Genomic DNA, 23319 nt, shown 5'->3' with positions numbered 1-23319 from the left:
TGATAGGTGGACAGCCATGACTACAGAAGCAGATCCTGTGGAGTAGGTAAAGGTATCAGGGTTAGGAACACTCCCTTAAAGTACAAGTATTCAATGTACTAGGGTGAGAGAGTTAAAGGTGGTTTAAATTTAGGACTTATAATTCACCAATAGAGATACTGGGGACTTAAGGTAAGGTTTGCGGCTTGCATTTTTTAGAGGTTGTACCAAAGTTACATACCATTTTGTTCACTATACTAAAGTCTTTTTTCTCATGAAATTCAAATGAATTTTTCTCGTCCCGTTTTATAACTACAAAAGGTCAAATTTCATGATTTCCAATTTTCATTTTGATGAAATGTAAACAATTTCGTGAAAATATGTACATTTTATGTGTGACTATTATGGGGGTTATTTATGCTTAAAATGTTCGAAAATAATATCACTATTAATATTATGATTCACTTTTATTAATTTCTGATGAACTATCTAAAAATAGAATAAAATGCAACAAAAATGAAATCAATTATGACGTCATATAAGTTTTGACGTCATAACTAAAATAAAGGGTAGTTGGTGTTACGTCACAATGAAAATGTGTGAGTTATCTCCCTGTAACCGCAAACCTTACCTTAATGAGATACTGTAGACTTTTATCTCATCCATAGAGATACTATAGACTTTTAACTCACCTGAAGAAATATTGTTCATGGACTTATAACTCACCTATAGAGATACTGGGGATATATCTTACCTATTGAGATACTGCAGATGGTTGTTGGTTATCACATAAGACAGACAGATGGATGGATGGATGGATGGACAGACAGACAGACAGACAGACAGACAGACAGACAGACAAAATACTGCATCATTTACAGTAACTCACCTAAATAGGTACTGCGAACGGTTGCTGGCTATCACAGTTATTGCCACATTCTTCAGATTGTCCACCTCTAACTGTTCTCAAATTAAAAGATTTGAGAAAATTTAGAATGTTTGCTGGCTTGATACTTGATACACATTAAAAATATCTATCATATAACAGATAGAATGTATCTTGGACCCCACCAATTCGTAATATAGTTCGTTGGACTCTGCAATTTATTTCAAACACAATTTGATATATTTACATTATCCGGTGTCTTTGTCTGTGATAACACTACGTATCGATTTTGTACTATATAACCCATAATACAAATGACGCCAAATTGAGGCGCCGGCGGGGTTTGCATATTTATATTTAAAGATTTAATCGTACAATGGCCTAAAATTATATAAATATAAGAAATAAGGAATCATTCTTTGAATATTATGAGGTGATAATTTCGGTCGGGGCGTGATCAAATCTATAATAAAGCCCTTTGGGCTTTATTGGATTTGATCACGCCCCGACCAAAATTATCACATCATAATACTCAAAACATGATTCCTTATTCCTTATATATTACCAAAAAATGTGTTCTTTGCATATAAGTTTTTTCAACTTTTTATACCAAACTTACTTAAGACCTGACAACACACAAGGTAGGAAATGACAGAAGCGCTGGCTTGAAAAAGTGTGTAACAGTGTGTATAGTTATTCTTTATAATGCCTGAATTGTGAAAAATGGGTTACCAACATCAATCTGATTAAAATCAGATCCTCAATCTGTTCCTTGTTTTTCTACTGTCACAAAACAAGGATCTGAAGAAATACTGCTTGAGGTTCCCTCCTGGTGAACTTTAATTTAAGAATATTCATGAGTTATCTTAGCTAATCAGAGCAAGTGAAAGAAATAGTAATATCGGTTACCAAAAAAAGTGGAGTCATAGGAAGAAGTGACGGCACATGTTCTCGAATTGCTCGTGTCAGAGAGATAGAGGTAGAGCATAAGTTGATATTACACACCCTAAGGAAATCCGAAGATTGTATTAGCATGATTTCCAAAACATGTGTCCTAGTAATATCATTTAAAAAAACAAGTGGCCTACTCCAAAAAACTTAAACTCCTTCAGCATCTAAAACCTATGGCTCAGATTCAGCATTTAAACTTATGGAGTGTCTCACTATCACAAGATGCATCATCTATTCAAAGGCGCCAGCTCCAAAAACTTTTACCAGCTCCAAAAACCTTAACCTCATCCAGCATCTGAAACTATATTTTTACTTGCAGAAGTGCTAATTTATACAATAAAATGCTTTCTTTTGTGATCCATGCGGGATATGAAGGTGGCAACATTGCAGAAAAAATACATAATCCACATTATGAAAAAAAATTTATGCAATGATTGCTATCTTCATATATATATTCTTTCAACAAATTTCTAAATTTATTGTAAAAGGTAAGTAAAATTAACTTAATTACTGTTAATGTACATCAGTACATTACCGGTAGCTTAAAGAAACAGCCAAATCATCTCCTACAGGAATTTAAGTCTGACATCATCACGATTATTTCATACAGTCCCTGATTTATCTTAAGTCACTGTATCTTTCCATCAATCAATAAACAGGTGTGTAGATTTCAGTCGTGTCAGTTTCTACAGAGCTATGAATTACAATAAGTTTCCGTAAGAAATAAAGAGAATCATACTCGGTGGATGAAAATATAAATCTTATATACAGTATATATATATTCATATTCCTGACAAAAAAATACATGTATATAATGGCTTTAAAGCAACAATATAAAGATATATAATACAAATAAACATTGAATTATATATAAAATAATATATTTTCATTGAACGCTTAAATCTAAAGTATTGTGAATAATATAGGATGACTGACTTGAAAATGTCTATGTACAAAGTTTGTTTTGTTAATGGCTAAAATTTTATTACTGGTATGGTGTTGACTGAATCATATCCTGAATTCTCCTCTGTGTAGCAGTTTGTATGTTGTTCCATTGATATTGTGTGAGTGACTGTTGGTATGAGTATAGAGCAGCCTGGAGGTTCCCTGTGATCTGTTGACAGATCCCCAGGATCTCCCAGGAGATATCTCTGTATAGATCAAATACATACAGTCCCTGATCATGGTGGACTAGGACCTGTAGCTCATCTAGAGCTGCTTGTGATAATGTTGTATCAATGTGTCTGTAACACAAGAACTCCAGGAAGTGTAACATTACAAACACTGGGATATATAATATAGGCCACTTGTTCTGTAGAGCAAACTGTTGTTCTGGTATTAGTTCACTGATATAACAGATTCTGTTGTTAAGTTTAATATCCCGTGCTCCAGCCTGTCTCGTCTTTGTAGACCAGGACTGTCCCCCTACAGCCTCAGTATACCTCTCTCTGTCTACACGTCTCCTATACATCAGATATGGCTGTGCTAACTTGACCTTTGTCATCTCTATAACATATAAAGCTTCCCTGTATCTGAGTGTCATGTAATCATACATGGCAATGTACAACATATCAGAAACATACCCAAACTTGGCTGCTAATTTTAGCATGTGACAGGATATTTTGTCTGCAATATACACCCGTTTGTTGACACCTGTGTTTATGTGCATGTTGTGTAATAAAAAAGCAGTTTTCAGAAGGATAGAGGCTCTAAGCGTCTGTAACATGACAATTTGGTACTGTGTCAGGGGTGAATCTACCAACTGTTCTATTGTGTGTATGGTTTATAGCAGTTTACCTGATCCTTCATCAGTAAAACTACCAATTGTGTTGAGAAGTTCTATATCATAGTCAACTTCAGACATAATTAAACTCTCATCTGTACAAACAAAAGCTCTAGGGTTGTTTAGGACATCAATGATGTATGACCTGATAGAGGAACTCTGTAACAGACAGGCCAGACCTTTCTTGTACAATTCATGTAACTGTAGGAACAATCTGTTTTGTGCTGAGCCATGGACCTTTGTCAGAAACAGGTTGTTTTGTGGGATGAAAAAGTTTGGACAGATCCCCTCATATACGCATTTAAGGAGGAGTTTAAAACAGACCCAGAAACCGGCCAAGAGATTTTGTGGACACCAGTGAGGTAGTGTGTTTTGTTGAATTGCCCAGAAAACTGTTGTCTTCATGTGATAGGAACACAGCAGTTTAATGGTTTCTTCTGATTGTTGATTTATAACTTCTTTTAAGAACAGCTTTAACAATCCATAAGTCAAAAACTGACTGTGGTTCATTGCTGATACACATTTATACTCTGCTTGTGAAAAAGAAATTCTCCATTCTTCATTTTCATGGGGTCCAAATGGGTGTCCTATTGCTACAAAGTGACATCCATTTCTGACAATGTCATTGACAACTTCAGGATCAGGCCATGCATGACATCTGTCTTTCCATGAGGAGGCAGATGGAGGCAAAAAGTCACAAGCAAAACAGTGAGCAGTGTCATATTCTAGTCTCCCTGCTATATTACCACTACCACAGGGTCCATGTACAGTAGAATTAGGATATGCTTTTGAACAAGTTAACTGTCTGTATATAGAACTAGATATATAGACTCTGTCATTCATTCTGACACAAGCTGATTGGACTTCTCTGTATCTTGATGTTGTCAGTAACTGAAGTAGAGTGAATCCTGGTGGACTCTCAGAACTGTCAGAGAGAATCAAGGTTGTATTGGCTGTGTTGTAATACTCAGACTGAGACATGTCCATGATCACTCGGTGGTTGTTTGGCCAGTACATCCAGTCCACATCTGATCCCTCTAGTCTGAATCCTTCCCTCATACTTCCACTCATCATCTCAATGGTCCCATCATAAGGTGTCACTCGTCTCTCCACCATCTCCATGATGTCCCGTGTCTCCCTCCTAATGGCCACCTCTTGTGGGGTCCCCAGTATCTCACACAGAACCACGAACACTGACTCTGACATGTGCTGGAGTCCCTCACACCTGTCAGAATTAGATGTGTGTATTGTGTTGAGAAATTGTCAATTTGTAAATCATATTTTTCATACCTTCAGACAGAAAATGTTCCAATAATGTAGTGCTTACATTTTAAAATGAAAATTATAAGAATATTTGAGTGAACTTACATTTCTACTGGGAAAGACTCCATTTTAGAGGTGAAATTTTATGCTATTTTTAGCTGCAGGAATTTTATGTTATTGTACTTTCACTTTGTTTCAGCTGTGTGTTTTATTGTCTTTGATAAGTTAACATATTTGATTGCTGGTTTTAAATTAATTTCTAATTAAGAAGTTTGCTTAAAAGAGAGAGACAGAGATGAATGAAGAGGGAGCTACAGAAATTCAAAATAAAGAAATCCGTTTAGAATGTGTATAGCTAAAATCATATTAAATGCCAAGGTACATAAATGTGTTTATTGTCAAAGTGATACCGTATATAAAATCAATAAATAGTGAAATAAGAAATCTGTCCTGACAGAACAAGACCTACAGATAACAACAAATGCTGCGTTGATTGGTTGGATGGTTGTAGGAAGAAATTAGGTAACCATCTAGATGTTATATACTGGTATATATCATCCAATTTTAAATGACATGGTCCATTTTTTTTAATCCTACATGCAGACTTAAACAAATCAAAGTACTGAAGTACTGAAAGATGGGCTCTTTTGGTGTGTCTTTACGCATATTGTGTAGTAAAAACTGAAAATCTCAATCTTTCTCTCTCTCTTTCTCTCTCTCATGCTTTTAATGTCGGCAAAGCGTCAAAGAGTGACCAAATTTTGTAAGTGGCTATAAACAAAAATATGTCTGTCTAGTAGAAAAAAAGTTCAACAATTGCTGCCTTGAATTGTGCAACAAGCGTTTTATATTCAATCCCCATTTCTTCAACGCGCAGCAAAGTAGTTCATAACAATTCATGCGCATTATATGTGTCCAAATGCATAGTCTTGTTTTTAAAACACGTTATTAATGAAAAAAAAAACTAAAAAAGATAGACAATTCTCTTGAAATTAAAAAAAAAGAAACAAAATGCCAACACTTTTGACAAAACATGGCTTTTTGTGTAACTATTTGGTATAGCGGAAGCTTTTACTTTGACGCTGTTTGGTTTTTTGTTTACTTTTGAAGTTGTGCTATTTATTGTAACATTGGCAATTTGCCTGCCTATAGCCAGGACTGTGTTTTCAGCAGAGCCCGGCTAAAAATGAGTCATTCAGTCATTTAAAGTCAGCCCCAATTATTATTTCTGTCACTTTTCCTAATTTTTAACAAATATGCACATTACTGTCAGAGAATAGCTCAATGAGAATTAAATTCAGGATGCATGATGGTCTATCAACCCAAATTTCTTATGAAGATACAGTTCTGCAGCTAGTCAAAGAAATACAAATGAAATCGATGTCAGGGAAAAAAATCAAGATTTCTTCATCATCATCTATATTCAAAGAAATTCACATGAACAAAAACAAAAATCCGATGGGGATAATTTTGGGAATGTTGACAACCTTAATCATTTGGATTAGTCAATAGGAACACCTTGTATAATTTTTTTAACATTTTCATCCAGGTATCTTCAATCATGTTACTTGCCATGCAAAATCCAAGTAAAATTTTTATCTTTAACTATGTATGAAATTTGACAAGCCCAATTTCAATGAAGAAACCGATAGATTTTTTCACAGTGAATCGAATGAACACAGCTTGAATTCTAAGGTATTTTTGAATTTGAAATATATTGTGAAAATGTGTTACATAAATATCTTGGACCAAGTATAGTACTCTTATTCCAAGAAAAACTCAATATAAAGTTAACTAAAATAATTTTTTCATGTGCAAGTTTTTTAACTTCAAAACACATATCAAGGTTTCTTGAAACACCAACATTTTATGTGATGAATAGATAAAGAATCTTTTTTGTAATATGATTACACAAAAAGAGTCCAATATCAGCATTCAATTATTTTGAATAAATTTTATTTTCTTTTTTCAGAGAAACAGGAAATATTGTTTAGGTTGCGAACATATTATTTCAGAGCTTTAAATTTGGTCTCAGTAAAACACGGTTATAACGAAGCGCCAGGGATGGACGATTTTGCTTTGTTATAAGCGTAATTCGTTATATTCGTCAAGTTTACAACATGTACTATAATCACTAGAAATGAAAATAACTTCGCTGTAAGCGCCAATTCATTATAAGCGTTTTCATTATAATCGCGTTTAACTGTATTATTAAATGCATGCCAAATGTATTAAAAAAGGGTTCTTTATCGATCCATCAAATAAATAAATATATTGGTGTGTCAACGACTCCTTTTTTAAGCAATTGTACAAAAAAATTCTTTGAATGCAAAGACTTTATTAATTGCCATTGTTCAGCAAACAATATGAAAAATAGGATCTAGAAGTAGTTTGTATATATTTTATTCTAATATAAGAAATGATGTTTACCAATGATTATGATAAATCATGCAGTACTTACGGTTGCAAAAAATAGTACAAGTGAATGCAATTCTAGTTTACTTTTATGGTGAAGTCAAGATTTGGTATTTAGTCATTATCTAATAATAGCAAAGTTTTCTTTTCCCTGATGAGAATATCAACATACTGTTGTGGCTTCTTACATCATTTAATGTAAAGCATGTGCTTGAAATCTTATCAATCATCAGTCTTTAAAAAAGCTGTTTCTTCAAGTCAATCAATGATTTTAAAGGGACTTGGACACGATTTGAGCTTTTGGTTTTCCAATTTTAATGTTTAGAATGGTTAATAAAGGTATTTTTAATCCTTTGTCAAAATGTGAAAGTCAAATATTGAGTAATAAGCAAGATATAGAGTTTGAAATTCTTTGTTATGTAAACAAAACTCGAGTCTTGCTATTGTTTACATAATAGTTTTATTGGTATAAGTTTCTATTACTGGTAAATCTTGTTTTCTTTTGTTGATAATATTAATTTGGAACATATTGAATCAGTTAACCTTGTTTTGCCAATGAGTCAATTTGTCAAAGAAATGGTAATTCCTTACTTTTCATTTTTTGTAAACAAATATAAGACTCGAGCTTTGTTTACTTAACAACAGCTGAAGCCTGAGGCCCGGTCTACCTCTGCATCTCTCTTATAACTTGAATATGAACATTCAAATTTTGGTCATCCATTGAAAATTAGCATGTAAATCATTTAATACAAAAAAATGGAAAATAAAACTTTGATCTAAAATCATGTCTAGATCCCTTTAAAATAGACACGATTTTTGGACCACAATGGCTTCTAAAAAAGCCATTTACCAAAAGATTTTGTTAAAAAAAATCAATAGGTTTTCAAATTAACGAAGTAGGTGTAAGACAGAGTTAAAACAGGTATACATCTAAGAAAAGCAGTAAAATTATAATTAGATATGCAAATTTCTAATACTTGGTAAATATACTTATTATACAACTCAAACACTAGTGTAACCTGCATAAAAACTAACTAAAAAGCAAACTAAGCATACATGATAAGTGTAGCTTAGTGAACTTTGTTTTATAAATCAAGACAAACGCAATTTCCATGTTTAAGCCTTCAATGGTACATAGGTTGACCTTGTATGTCGGAGAGGATTTAAATAGACAATGCCATCCATTTATTTGATATATTGCACCATAAAATACTGTTTAAATAAAGAGGTAAATATAATACTAGATTCCCACTTTCATGCCATATGATACAAACACCCTGGTTGACAAATCTATCTCTTCTTAAAAGTTTTCTATAACTTTAGACTTTGATCTGGGGTGATGGAAGTCGATAAGCCCTTTTGCGATTTATTGAGCTTTAATACTTTTTGAAATCACACTTAATTTAAATATTAATTTAAATATTACTAGTTTTTGCTTGCCTTATTATTTTCTATCCCAATGATTTATATTGAAAATCTGAAGAATTATTTTAAAAATTGGTGTTGCCTTGATATATTTTCCTAAACTTTTCCATAACTGCTGAGGACTAGGTGACATTTCCTACCTTAGGTGGATGGAATGTGAGCGGGGTGGGGTTGTCGCAGTCACACACTTAACCGCACCCCTCGACCTTATCACAGAACTCCTGTCGCTTACTGTCAGTGGTAGACCAAGGACACTTAGATTCTGTATCATATAAATCAAAAATCAAAAGGCATTCATTGTATGTCATATATCATAGAAAACACCAGTCCATTTAGTTTTAAAAATGTTAAGCTCTGATTGGTTAAAATGTCTACATTAATTTTTAATATCAGCAGGTTGTACCTTATATCGTAAAATGCTTTAGAAACCAAAACAGTTATATTATTCTAACTTAGGGTGTGCCTGGCTACTGGATTGATTATCCATATTTACTTCATAAGCATTCAATAACAATCCTAACTGAGTGACCAGGGCTGGTGGAGCATTACCACCGATGCTGCATAACATCATAACATTAAGAGGGCCAGGTGGTCATGTACATTTTTAGACTATCATAATCTCCTAATAAGAAGGGCTCTGTATAAAAATAGATGACATTATCAATTAAATCTAAAATATTTGGAATTTTTCTTTACTATGTTGAAAGTTTATAACTAAACAACTCACTTCTGAAAATTGATGGAAAAATTGATGGTTAGTTTGTTGACCACCCAGCCTCCTTACAATAACAAAATCATTCTGTTGTAAAGAGGTTTGTGATTGGTCCTTACCTTGCAGGGGCACCAGTTTAAGAACCTCCTCCACCGAGATTCTCTCGCCCCAATCCCCCATCTTGTCGGCTTTACTGTGTCGCTCACTGACAACTTGACCTACAAACATCAAAACACACTATAAAAATATTGTCAATCATTCTTTCAACATCAAATTAATATCCTACTAAAATTTTGCCGTTCTTGAATTATAAACTTTTCTTGGCAGTATCAGCAGAACCAGTTTGTTTCAAACCGACATTAATGTCCGTAGCATACATTACCTTTCTATTCAAATTCATTAACCACATCATACAGTGGTATCAATTGAAGGTTTTTTTTAAAGGTAAAACCTCTGTTAACGATATACAACGGCTGTCCAGAAAGTTTGTGGGCAATAACGTTTTTCTCCTTTTAAAGAGGTTTGTTCCTCTGTTTTGGGGTAGCCATTTTGGGTCACCTCTATTCTAGAAATTATGCTTTAGTTAATATATTGATTCTACTCAAAAATTCAAATTTTATAATGCCAATTAAGGTATCCAATGTACCATTGACCAAAAAATGATGCCTGGTAAGGTACATATTCTATGAACTAGATTGATAGGTAAGGGTATGTAGATTCTAAAAATAGATTTTTTCCCCCGGCAAATCACTATGAGGAAGTATCTCTTGCGCTGCAAATCAAGCACGGTATAATACTACTTTTCTTTGACGAAAACATTTGTTGTGTAATCATTAATAATATTTATCAAATGAAAATTGCCAACATATTTTAATAAAAATAAATTGATTACCTTTATTAAAGTGAGCTATTCTGATCACATTTTGTCCGTCTGTCCGTCCGTCTGTCCGTCTGTAAACTTTTTACATTTTGAACTTCTTCTCTAAAACCGCTTGACCAATTTCAACCAAATTTTACACACAGCATTATTATGGGAAGGCAAATATAAATGGCAGAAATGAAAGACCGATCTTTATTCAAAGCGGAGAAAACCTCGAAACTGTAGAAAAAGGGGGTGCGTTTTTAAAAATCTTCTTATCAAGAACTACTGAGTGAAATTCAACGTAATTTAGCATACATCATCCTTATGGGAAGGAAAATAAAAATTGCAAAAATTAAGGGCTAATTCTGTTTCAAATTTGAGTAATTTACGAAAATAATGATAAGACAGAGAGAATGGGGGTCAATCAGTTTAACTTCGGGCTCGATATTTCATACATCGAAAACAAGTTTAGAGGACCAGTCTATGTTAGAATAGCAGCCATCTTAAAGTTTAACGAAGATGAATTTAATTTGGTTGTTGTGCAACAGTTAACGTGCGAAGGGAATATTTGAAACATCCAAAATATATGTGTGTGGTTTATGTGAAGTAAATTAAGGTTAAATATTTCAATGCGTTGACATTTTCATTCGTGACGATGGTTTTAGTTTGTTTTGATTTCTGTTTAGCATGTTTAGTTTCTTTTTATTTTAACTTGAGAGAAAACATCGTCTTTATTTTAGAATTTCAAATTTTTACGTGTAGACCGGTAAACCAGACAGCTGATCGTATGCGTGTACCTGCAAAAAACCTGATGCACTAACAACATATTATAGAATGCTATTCATTATGTTGGTATAGGTAATTCGGTACGATCTCTACGTAATGGTTGATTAATGCACCATGTTTTATTAAGATGCTCAGCAATTTCAATCTCAACGGAGATTATTCTCGCTGGTAGAAATATTTTATTGTATATATGATGAAAAATAAATTGAGTTTTTTCTTTGTTATTGTTTTAGTGCATTTTTCTCTTCTTTTAATTGTTTACAAACTTCTATTTTCTAACCTGAGAGTCAAACTTCGAGTTATAAGCAAGATGCAGAGCTTTGCATACAATGCTGCTATATGTTTATGCAGAAAGCTGAGGTCATGCTTTAGTTCGTTTATATTTTAAATGCAGCTATGCTGAATAGGAAATACCAAGTTTAAAAATCTGAAGTTGAATGTAACATTGTCGTCGATTGAAAGATTCAATAAAAGCTAAATAGACAGATGGAGGGAGAGATAAATCGACAAAGAGCCTTAACTTAAGTAGGCTGAATGCCCCCCCCCCCCCAAACCACTTTTTTTTTAAAAATTTTAATTAGACTTTATTAATCTCGTAAAAAGAAAAGCTCAGAATATAGAAGGAAAATATTCAAAATTCTAAAGCTAAAATATATCAAAGTTTTCTTAACTAAAATTATACTTTAAAACACAAGACTTCATATCTAAAAATTAAAGTAAATTTGATGGCTATTTTCTTTATTCCCTAGCCTCCTTAGAAAATAGATTCGAGCCTAACTCAATGCCTAATCGTTACATTGTTACACTGTCAAAAATAGATTACTTTTTTGTTTGCTATGTTTAGAAAATATGAGTTATTTGATGGGTTATAAAAACTTTTGAATATTGGAATTTATGGAATGTTTGTATATCTAAATTAAGACCGAAAGCAATTGGAGCTCATCACGAGTAAATCAGATAACATTATGATGAATTCAATATAAAAGATGTAAAAACAAATGATATGTTATCATTACGATCATGTTCTTAGAAGCTTTACACAGAGAATTTATAATTTGAAAATTAACAAAACTGCAACGTTAGAGAGAGAGAGAGAGAGAGAGAGAGAGAGAGAGAGAGAGAGACGATTTCTCCTCAATCTCTCTCAATTTAGTTTTCGTTTCCTCTGATCTAAAAGCTAGAATATATACTGTCGAATTGGCGAGATTTAACAGTTCCCTTGTTACTTTGAATTTTTAAAGAATACAATAACACTTCAAGTTGAAAGATACATACTTGTATATAGAAACGAAAAAAAACCACCACAAGTACGCGTTTATAGTGTATTCTCTTTAACCCCCCCCCCCCCGTTCAAAACAGATCTGATGCGGTTAATCAGACTTGGTTCATTTTACAACATAATTGCGTCTTGCGTTATTGACCACGCCAGTATATCGGCACAGCGAGGTGCTTAGATCAATTAAAGTACTGAAAGTCCTGAGGGCGAGCAGACATGATACTTCCCCATTACCCTGCCCTTCGTGATTTTATAAATACGTAATTGTCTAATAATATAAATAATGGTAATTCATCTACCCGGCATTCCTCGCGACTTCATTTGACTGAGGTTAATTCAACAAAACAAGCCTTGTACCTGACCCCTCGCCCACCTGTATACCTGTGTACCATACACCTGATCCGAGGATCGGTGAAAGTTTGGCTGAACTTTTACAATAACGCAAACCTGCGTCTTAAATGAGCTGTATTACACGAACATACAGCGCTTACATGCACAGTTAAATTCTAAAACAAACAGATAATTGTCTCTTTATTTACACAACCCTGATCAACTTCGGTACATTATGTCAGCTTATGGCAAAGACTTTTCAATTAAACAAACTTCCGAAGAACGCGGTGTTGATTTGAAGATTGTTTAGAACTATTAATTTCGTGAAACAATATTGAATTTAAAGAGATATAAGATACTTATTGTTGCATGCATGTACCTGCACAAAACGGGAACAAAAATAGCGATGACGTCGTGTACACATTTCCTGGTATTCCTGAGACACTCTTATCATAAACAACAAAATAAAACAGCAAATGTTTTTATATATATTTTATTAAAATAACCAGATGGAATTTACTAAATTAATATTGTAAATTCAGATCTATTTTATTATAAGAATAGAGTTGTTTCATTGAAAAAAATAAATGCTTTTTATGAGAAAATAAATATTATACAGATAAAATTACATGAATGCACACAATGTACACTGCATTTTGTTTGGCGTAGTTAGCAATCATCTCAGAAATAGCTGAGTGTTGATGCAAGATCAGTCTGGGCTATCCTACTTTACTACAATTTTACCCCAGCCCCTACACACAAGCAGAATCTTTACATTCATTACTTAGATCTCAGCAAAGCCCAGACTAATCTGTCATAACCTAGCTGTTTTTTAAGAGTATAAATACACCAAATGTCACCAAACCATTACATCTAAAAATTGCACTAATTACATCTAACACAAATCAATCCACAGTGTGTAGCAAAGGTTGAGTCACTGCAGTTAAACTTCAAAACATGGCAGATGATTAACCTTTTAACGTAACTTTCAAATTTAATAGACATGATCCACATAATATCAGGTTTTTTAAGGGTCCAAGATATCAAGAATTACACTATCAGTAGATGAAAAACGACAATATTGAGTCAGATTAAAATAAATTATCATCAGTGTTCACAGTTCACAGTTTCTGAAGTACACCAGTTTTTTAAAAGAGAAAAAACTGAATATAAGTACATGTAAATCTTTAAATAAAAAAGCCAAAGAAATATACAACAGTGAAAGTATATTTACTTGTATATCAACTTCGTTAAAAAAAAATAATAGCCATAAAAAACAATTGCATAGAAATATTGAATCACAACCTGTTTCAATAGCAGTTCAAATGACGCACAAACAAGCAGGTGTAAAAGACGTAAAAGCAGTGCACATGCCGAGCATTGACGAGTGTACTGAAATTGATATGCCCAGAACTCTAACAAAAGAGGATAGTTAATTAAAATTCATGTAAAGCATCTTACTTAATTAACAAAATTAGAGAAACTTTAATTATCAGCATTTTCTTTCATCACCTATATTTAACTTTCATTACCTTTTTGAAATACTGTAGACAGGGTTATTTTGCCCTTTTTTGCAAACTACTTCTTCAATACTAATCAGTCCTCAATATACACTAAGTTGCAATTATAATTTTTGGCATAAAAAATTGAAACCTATATGTTTGTGCAATGTTAACTTGGTAAAATTAATAAAACATATCAATATTTCAACAAATGTTTCAACAGTTTTGTTCAAATCTTATCTTATTGATTGTATGGAAAAACAGTTTACAACACAAGAAACATAATGAGAATACAATAGACATAGTTCTGGAGAGATGTTAATGTTGTAAAAGGATAAGTGACCTTCACACATTGACCTTAGATTGACCCTAGCAGACATATTTTGTTGATGTGAAAGTCGTCTACTAAAAACATATCACAAACGCTTAAAACAACATCAAGGAATGTTTAAATGTCCGTCAGCGAATATAAATCATCTGAAAAGAACATGGCATATCTTAAGATCGTTTAAATGTCCTTTGTTTTTTTGGAATTTGGCATTTGATATATAAATATACATTCATTTACATTACAATAATCTCTCATAAGACGATGTTCCTTGAACACAGAACGGTTTATTGTTCATTCAATATAATGCAGTTTCATAAGTAAACAATATATTACAATTTTGAGTGTACATGTATTACTAGAATATCAGCTGAAAGCTTAAAGGCCTGTTTTTCATCACTAGATATCACCAATCAAACTTTGAGCAGGGTAAACATACCACGCAATGAAAAAGCAGGTTACTGTAAATGCTATGTTTGTTAGGAGATGTTAAGATAACAAGTATCTCTACAGCTGGTAGGCGGTGAACATGGACTCTAATCGGAACAAGATATATTAATGGTTGGTCATTAGGAAAAACATTGCATTAAAAATATTCTTCATTGATTAGATGAAAAAAACACCAAACAGAATAAAGAGAAAACTTTGCACAATCAAACGCTGTGTGCAGCTTATAAATCTTTTACTTGGACCTTATTCATGGAATTAGGTTTTCATTGCAGATGTACAGAAAAATATACATTCAGTACAACTTTTGTCTTTAACATGTAAATCACCCAGGGATATAGGACAATCAGAAGGAGACTATTTCTGCTACGGTACAGCTTCGTTGTACATGTATCAAAAATAATAATAACATGTACTTATCAAAAACTCAAGAGTATTATTATAGATTCTTGACATGTGTGCAGTAAATCCACATCTTAAAGCTAACAATACACACCAGTGTACTTAAAACATACATTGGTTTATCATAACAATAAAGGTGTTGTTAAATCCAACATGATGATAATATTGCACACAACAGTTCCTTACAGAATTCCCTCCTGTTACCCTGTTTATTGTAAATTGTGTCTAGATCTTGGTCCAAGAGGAGGAAAAGCTGAGTCAAATTCCTAAGTTTACAAGTAGTCAGAGCCAGATCTACCCTGGGGATGTATTGCAGGCAGGGGACAGCCCTTTACTGGGGTCAGGGGTCATCCCACTACTGGGCCTTGGCTTTCTTTGATGGTTCCTCCAGTACAAATGGCTTCACACTGTCTGGTTTATGCGAGCTGTGTAAATAAATAAACAAATGTATGTCAAAGACTAGATAAAAATTGATTGGCCTTTGCTAATAATTGATGGAAAGAAAATATTTTCATTTATTTAAGGAAACAACGAAATAAATCTGCAGAGTTAGATACAAAGACATGACTGAATAACAAGAACCATATTTAAACTGCTTAAAACCTTATAACATCAAGGGTGATGAGAGAGAGAGAGAGAGACTTACTGGTAGGGGGAGGCAGGTACCCCCACTAGTATTACAGGTGTTCCATTCAGGTAGAGTCTCCACATACTCTGAAATCAGCAAACACAAAACTTATATTCTCATTTTTATATGGATTGATTGTTGCTTCAAAAGTCATAAAAGTAATATATAATACAATAAACAACTTCATCTGCATCTACTTATAGTAAGAAGTCATACCTTGTGAAATCCTCGCACATCTAGATCCCACAAATGGTAGCACTAAAACACAGAAACAGGAAGTTCATGTAGTTTAAATGAGTTCTCACACAGAATAACACTGTTAGAGAAATCTTAACAATGTGTATTGATCTCTCGATCTCTCTCTCTCTCTCTCTCTCTCTCTCTCTCTCACCTTGGCGAGTTGTTTCCAGGTGGTAAAATCTGTGGGATGTGGCATCTGTATGTACATGACATGTACAGTATCCTAGACAAAATATAAATGTTTTAAAATGAGTAACAGTCTTTAGAAAACTAAAACAGAAGAACTGTCCACCGGCATTTATTTTGGTGGGATATAGAGGTTGTTGATGAGCATCACAGACTGACTGTCTCTTTTATGACTGTTATCTAAGCATCACAGCCTCAGTGCCTGCTGATTTATACTATAAGTACTTTTAACTATAGAAAGTAAATAGTTCAGAATTAACATTCAACTATAAAAAGTCCTTAAAATAAACAATAGACAAAATACAACGTACTGCACTCATGGACAGGTACTAGAGTAATGTATATGTTTACTTCATGTATATACCTTGTTGTCAGGGACAGGCCCGCTATCACACGGATCCTTGCTGTGATCATGTATATGTACTATAATTATATATATAATGTACTATATGTACTATAGTTATATATATAATGTACTATATGTACTATAGTTATATATATAATGTACTATATGTACTATATGTACTATAGTTATATATATAATGTACTATATGTACTATATATATATATATATATTTAATGTACTATATGTACTATAGTTTTATATATATATATATATATATATATATATATATATATATATATATATATATATATATATATATATATATATATATATATATATATATATAATGTACTATATGTACAAGAATTATATATATAATGTACTATATGTACTGTATATATATATATATATATATATATATATATATATATATATATATATATATATATATATATATATATATATATATATATATATATATATATATATATATATATATATATATATATATATATATATATATATATAATGTACCATATGTACCTTGTTGTCGGGGACCAGCCCGCTATCACACGGGTCCTTGCTGTGGTCCACTACTACCCCTGACTTCAGAATCTCATTTATCATCACCTCGTATTTGTCAGCTGTAATCCTGGAAAATATTCAGATTACATTTTTATATTCAAATTTGCATCAAGATAATTATACAAACTAGTAGACTAATTGTTCTCGAACAATTAGAGGTCTTTCCACCTCATTATTTTTTATGTTTGAAATAAGATTGCTTCAATAGAATAAATTATTTTTTCTGCGTTACATCATTATAAAAGGGTCAAACGATTAAGTTTGCAATTTTATATTGCTTAACCTTGACCTTTGACCTTTATGTCATTTTCATCGGACAAGGGAGACGCTTCAATACCAAGTGGTCCGATGTATCTATGATTATTGATTCAAAAGTTTTTTGTGTTTTTTATTGAATGTTCGAAACTTTCAAGGGCAATAACTGCTAGAAAGGGACTTTGGACCCTGTCGGTATGAATAGATTGAAGGAGCGTCTAAGTGTACTGAATACATTAGTAAAAGTTTCAAGTCTCTATCTCCAACGGTTAATTAGGAGTAGCAATAACAAGCATTTTGTACAATAGGGGCAATAACTCTGTAATTGTTACATGGTAAGGGTCAAAGGGTTATATTTTGAAATGTCTTAAGATGTCCTACTACATCCATGAAAAAGTGTTTCTTTACCATCCTAAACAAAATACATCTGAAAACTCATTAATTAAGAGATTTCCAAATGACCTTGACCTTTGACCTTTATATCATTTTGTTCATCCAAGGTAGACGCTTCCATCCCAAGTGGTCCGAAGTCTGTATGATAAGTAATAAAAAAGTTGGAAGTGATTTTATAGAAATGTAAATACTTTCAGGGGCAATAACTACTTGAAGGGGGGCTAAGATCCTTTCGGTATGAATAGATTGAAAAACCCTCTAAGTGTACTAAAGACATTGGTAAAAGTTCCAAGTTTCTATCTCTTATGGTTTCAGAGGAGTAGCGATAACAAGCTTTTCGTACAAAAGGGGCAATAACTCTGTAACTATTTAAAAGAAGGAGCCAAGGGGATATATCTTAAGATGTCTTAAGATGTTCTATTACATCCATAAACATTTTTTTCTTTACTACACTAAACAAAAGAGATCTAAAAACTCATTAATTAAGAGATTTTCAGATGACCTTGACCTTTGACCTTTATGTCATTTTGTTTGGCCAAGGAAGACGCTTCCATCCCAAGTGGTCCGAAGTCTCTATGATAAATAATAAAAAAGTTGGAAGGGATTTTATGGAAATTCAAATACTTTCAGGGGCAATAACTGATAGAAGGGGGCCTCGGATCATTTCGGTGTTAGTAGATTGAAGAACCCTCTAAGTGTACTGAAGACATTGGTAAAAGTTCCAAATCTCTATCTCTAATGGTTTCAGAGGAGTAGCGATAACAAGCTTTTCGTACACAAGGGCAATAACTTGGTAAGTTCTGGGAGTTATCAAGCAAAGGGTCATTTGGTACCATAACTTTTAATGGCCAATAACATAAAGAAAAAATTGTTTCAATATCTCTTGAAATAAAAAAGCTGTCCCTGGAAAAAAAGAGAAGAAAAAAAATAAAAAACATAAGGAATACAAAAGGTCTTTCACCTGAAAGGTGGAAAGACCTAATGAGTTATTTATGCATTTGTTCATCTGACATTTGTAATACGGAATATAACATATACATGTACATCAAAACACATAAATGTTTTTAGTTTTAAAATTGAAAATATATGAATCTATAAAAACAGATGTAAATTTATGACCAAAAATAAAATTAAACACAGGTGACTTATATATAAAAACTTACAAAGGTATTGATTTTACTAAAGAAATACTGTAAATTCCTTATATTACGCGAGTACTTAAGTCTGCGATCCTGCTGCTACTCCAAAAAACTTAAACTCCAAAAAACTTAAACTCCTTCAGCATCTAAAACCTATGGCCCAGATTCAGCATTTAAACCTGTGGAGTCCATCAGTATCACAAGATGCATCATCTATTCAAAGGACGCCAGCTCCAAAAACTTTTACCAGCTCCAAAAACCTTAACCTCATCCAGCATCTGAAACTATATTTTTACCTGCAGAAATGCTAATTTAAACAATAAAATGCTTTCTTTTGTGATTCATGCGGGATATGAAGGTGGCAACATTGCAGAAAAAATACATAATCCACATTATGGGTTATGTAAGTTTTTTATGCAATGATTGCTATCTTTATATATATTTATGTTTATATCTACATTTTCTTTCAACAAATTTATAAATTTATTGTAAAAGGTAAGTAAAGTTAACTTAATTACTGTTAATGTACATCAGTACATAAGCTTAAAGAAACAGCCAAATCATCTCCTACAGGAATTTGAGTCTGACATCATCATGATTATTTCATACAGTCCGTGATTTTTCTTAGGTTGCTGTATGTTTCCATCAATCAATAAACAGGTTTGTAGACTTCAGCCCTGTCAGTTTCTACAGAACTATGAATTACAGTAAGTTTTCGTAAGAAATAGAGGGAATCATACTCGGTGGATGAAATAATAATTTTTATATATATTCATATTCCTGACAAAAAACATACATGTATATAATGGCTTTAAAGCAACGATATAAAGATATATAAAAGAAATAAACATTGAATTATATATAAAATATGTATTCATTGAACGCTTAAATCTAAGTTATTGTGAATATAGGATGAATGACTTGGAATGTCTAAGTACAAAGTTTGTTTTGTTAATGGCTATAATTTCATTACTGGTATGGTGTTGACTGAATCATATCCTGAATTCTCCTCTGTGTAGCACCTTGTATTTTGTTCCATTGATATTGTGTGAGTGACCGTTGGTAAGAGTATAGAGCAGCCTGGAGGTTCCCTGTCATCTGTTGACAGATCCCCAGGATCTCCCAGTAGATGTCTCTGCATAGATAATGTACATACCGTCCCTGATTATGGTGGACTAGGACTTGTAGCTCATCTAGAGCTGCTTGTGATAATGTTGTATCAATGTGTCTGTAACACAAGAACTCTAGGAAGTGTAACATTACAAACACTGGGATATATAATGTAGGCCACCTATTCTTAATAGCAGACTGTTGTTCTGGTATTAGTTCACTGATATAAAAGACTGTGTAGTTGTCAAGTTTGATATCCCATGCTACAGCCTGTCTCATCTTTAAAGACCAGGACTGTCCCCCTAGAGCCTCAATATACCTCTCTCTGTCTACACGTCTCCTATACATCAGATATGGCTGTGCTAACTTTACCTTTGTCATCTCTATAACAGATAAAGCTTCCCTGTATCTGAGTGTCTTGTAATAATACATGGCATTATACATCATGTCAGAAATACACCCAAACTTGGCTGCTAATTTCAGCATGTGACAGGACATTTTATCTGCAATATACATCTGTTTGTTAACACCTGTATTAGTGTACATGTTGTGTAATATAAATGCAGTGGTCTGAAGGACAGAGGCTGTAAGTCTCTGTAACATGACAACTTGACAGTGTGTAAGGCGTGAATCTACCCACTGCTCTATCAAGTGTATGGTTTTTATACACTGGTGTTTATCTGATACAATATTAGTCCCAGTATTCATTTTGTTGAAAAGTTCTACATCAAAATCAAGTTCAGACATAAACACCAAACTTTCATCTGTACAAACAAAAGCTCTAGGATTGTACAGGACATCAATGATGTAGGACCTGATAGAGGAACTCTGTAACAGACAGGCTAGACCTTTCTTGTACAATTCATGTAACTGTAGGAACAGTCTGGTTTGTGCTGAGCCATTGATCTTTGTCAGAAACAGGTTGTTTTGTGGGATGAAAAAGTTAGGACAGATTCCCTCGTACACCCATTTAAGGAGGAGTTTAAAGCAGACCCAGAAACCGGCTAGGAAATTTTGTGGACACCAGTGAGGTAGTGTGTTTTGTTGAATTGCCCAGAAAATTGTTGTCTTCATGTGATAGAAACACAGCAGTTTATTGGTTTCTTCTGATTGTTGATTGATAACTTCTTTTAGGAACAGCTTTAACAATCCATAAGTCAAAAACTGGCTGTGGTTCATTGCTGATACACATTTATACTCTGCTCGTGAAAAAGAAATTCTCCATTCTTCATATTCAAGGGGTCCAAATGGGTGTCCTATTGCTACAAAGTGACACCCATTTTTGACAATGTCATTGACAACTTCAGGATCAGGCCATGTGTGACATCTGTTTATCCATGAGGAGGCAGACAGAGGCCAAAAGTCAGAAACAAAACAGTGAGCAGTGTCATATTCTACTCTCCCTGCTATATTACCACTACCACAGGGGCCATGTACAGTAGAATTAGGTATTGCTATAGAACAAGTTAACTGTCTGTACATAGAACTAGATATATAGACTCTGTCATTCATTCTGACACATGCTGATTGAATGTCTCTGGTTGTTGGTGTCAGTAACTGAAGTAGAGTGAATCCTGGTGGACTCTCAGAACTGTCAGAGAGAATCAAGGTTGTATTGCCTGTGTTGTAATACTCAGACTGAGACATGTCCATGATCACTCGTTGGTTGTTTTGCCAGTACATTACGTCCACATCTGATTCATACAGCCTGAACCCTTCTCTCTGACTTCCACTCAACATCTCAATGTTCTCATCATAAGTAATCAATCGTCTCTTCATCATATCTGTGATATCCTCTGTTTCCCTCCTGAGGGTCACCTGTTGTGAGGTCCCCAGTATCTCACACAGTCCCACAAACACTGACTCTGACATGTGCTGGAGTCCCTCATATCTGTTAGAATTAGATGTGTGTATTGTTTAGAACAATTGTCAATTTGTAATTAATATTGTTCATACATTTAGATAGAAAATGTACCAATAATGTTGTGTTTACATTTTAAAATGAAAATTATAAGAATATTTGAATGAACTTACATTTCAACTGGGAAAGACTCCATTTTAAAGGTGAACTCTACACCTGTAGAACTTTTATGCTATTTTTAGCTGCAGGAATTTTATTTTATCATACTTTCATTTTGTTTTGCTGTGTGTTTTATTGTCTTTGATAAGTCTACATATTTGATTGCTGGTTTCAAAGTGATACCGTATATAAGATCAATGAATAGTGAAATAAGAAAACCTGGCCTGACAGAATATCACTGATAACAACAAATGATTGGTTGGATGGTTGTACCAGGAAGATATTAGATACACAAGTAGATGTTATATATCATCCAATTTTAAATGTCCAATTTTTATAATGCTTTATATACAGTTTACATGTAACAAAAAATGAGTCATTGATCGAGTCATTTAAAGTCAGTCCCAAGTTAATATTTCTGTCACTTTTCCCGATTTTTAACAAAAATGCACATTGCTGTAAAAGAATAACTCAATGGGAAGTATATTCAGGATGATGGTCTATCAACCCAAATTTCCTATGAAGATGCAATTCTACAGCTAGTCAGAGAAATACAAATGAAATTGATGAAAGGGAAAAAAATCAAGATTTCTTCATTGACACCTCATCTATTTTCAAAGAAATTCACCTGAACAAAAACAAAAATCTCATGGGAATAATATTGACAACTTAATCATTTGGAAGTCAATAGGAACACCTTGTATAATTTTTTTTAACATTTTTGTCCATGTATCTTCATGTCACCTGCCATGTAAAATCCCAGTAAAATTTGTATCTTTAGCTATGCATGATATTTGACAAGCCCCATTTCAATAGAGAAACCAATGGATTTTTTCATAGTGAATCGAATGAACACTGCTTGAATTCTAAGGAATTTTTGAATTTGAAATAATTTATGAAAATGTGTTACATAAATATCTTGGACCGAGCATAGTACGGTACTCTTATTCCAAGAAAAACTAACTATAAAGTTAACTAAAATATTTTTTTTATATGCAAGTTTGGGTTTTTTTCTTCAAAACACATATCACGGTTTCTTGAAACACCAAAATTTTATGTGATGGATAGTT

The 23319-nt window shown here is 33.1% G+C and overlaps 3 protein-coding genes and 1 pseudogene across 3 annotated transcripts; all 4 read right to left on the bottom strand.

Annotated features, from left to right (window-relative positions):
• LOC117684850 (protein O-linked-mannose beta-1,2-N-acetylglucosaminyltransferase 1-like) overlaps nt 1-23319 on the bottom strand; it is a 47020-nt pseudogene that overhangs the window by 6119 nt on the left and 17582 nt on the right.
• LOC136269676 (uncharacterized) lies at nt 2461-5017 on the bottom strand. Its single transcript, XM_066067532.1, has 2 exons — nt 4968-5017; nt 2461-4824 (listed from the first exon to the last, which is right to left on the bottom strand). The coding sequence occupies exons 1-2, from the start codon at nt 4988-4990 to the stop codon at nt 3600-3602; spliced, it is 1248 nt and encodes a 415-aa protein (XP_065923604.1). The 5' UTR covers nt 4991-5017; the 3' UTR covers nt 2461-3599.
• LOC136270291 (protein O-linked-mannose beta-1,2-N-acetylglucosaminyltransferase 1-like) lies at nt 13146-17399 on the bottom strand. Its single transcript, XM_066067536.1, has 5 exons — nt 17291-17399; nt 16367-16438; nt 16192-16233; nt 15994-16061; nt 13146-15772 (listed from the first exon to the last, which is right to left on the bottom strand). Exons 1-5 carry the CDS (start codon nt 17372-17374, stop codon nt 15703-15705), a joined length of 336 nt encoding a protein of 111 aa, XP_065923608.1. The 5' UTR covers nt 17375-17399; the 3' UTR covers nt 13146-15702.
• On the bottom strand, nt 19666-22408 carry LOC136270289 (uncharacterized). Its single transcript, XM_066067528.1, has 2 exons — nt 22264-22408; nt 19666-22120 (listed from the first exon to the last, which is right to left on the bottom strand). Exons 1-2 carry the CDS (start codon nt 22284-22286, stop codon nt 20089-20091), a joined length of 2055 nt encoding a protein of 684 aa, XP_065923600.1. The 5' UTR covers nt 22287-22408; the 3' UTR covers nt 19666-20088.

This window comes from Magallana gigas, chromosome 7 (assembly GCF_963853765.1).
Source record: "Magallana gigas chromosome 7, xbMagGiga1.1, whole genome shotgun sequence".
Classification (NCBI taxonomy): domain Eukaryota; kingdom Metazoa; phylum Mollusca; class Bivalvia; order Ostreida; family Ostreidae; genus Magallana; species Magallana gigas.
This window is presented reverse-complemented; position numbering and strand designations above follow the sequence as displayed.

Coding starts and splice junctions, on each gene's coding strand:
- LOC136269676 (XM_066067532.1), bottom strand. CDS start 4,990: ATGGAGTCTTTCCCAGTAGAAAT. Junction 4,825..4,967: donor GAGTCTTTCCCAGTAGAAAT/GTAAGTTCACTC, acceptor TAATTCTGACAG/GTGTGAGGGACTCCAGCACA.
- LOC136270291 (XM_066067536.1), bottom strand. CDS start 17,374: ATGATAAATGAGATTCTGAAGTCAGGGGTAGTAGTGGACCACAGCAAG. Junction 16,439..17,290: donor GGCTGGTCCCCGACAACAAG/GTACATATGGTA, acceptor TATTTTGTCTAG/GATACTGTACATGTCATGTA. Junction 15,773..15,993: donor GTACCTGCCTCCCCCTACCA/GTAAGTCTCTCT, acceptor TTATTTACACAG/CTCGCATAAACCAGACAGTG.
- LOC136270289 (XM_066067528.1), bottom strand. CDS start 22,286: ATGGAGTCTTTCCCAGTTGAAAT. Junction 22,121..22,263: donor GAGTCTTTCCCAGTTGAAAT/GTAAGTTCATTC, acceptor TAATTCTAACAG/ATATGAGGGACTCCAGCACA.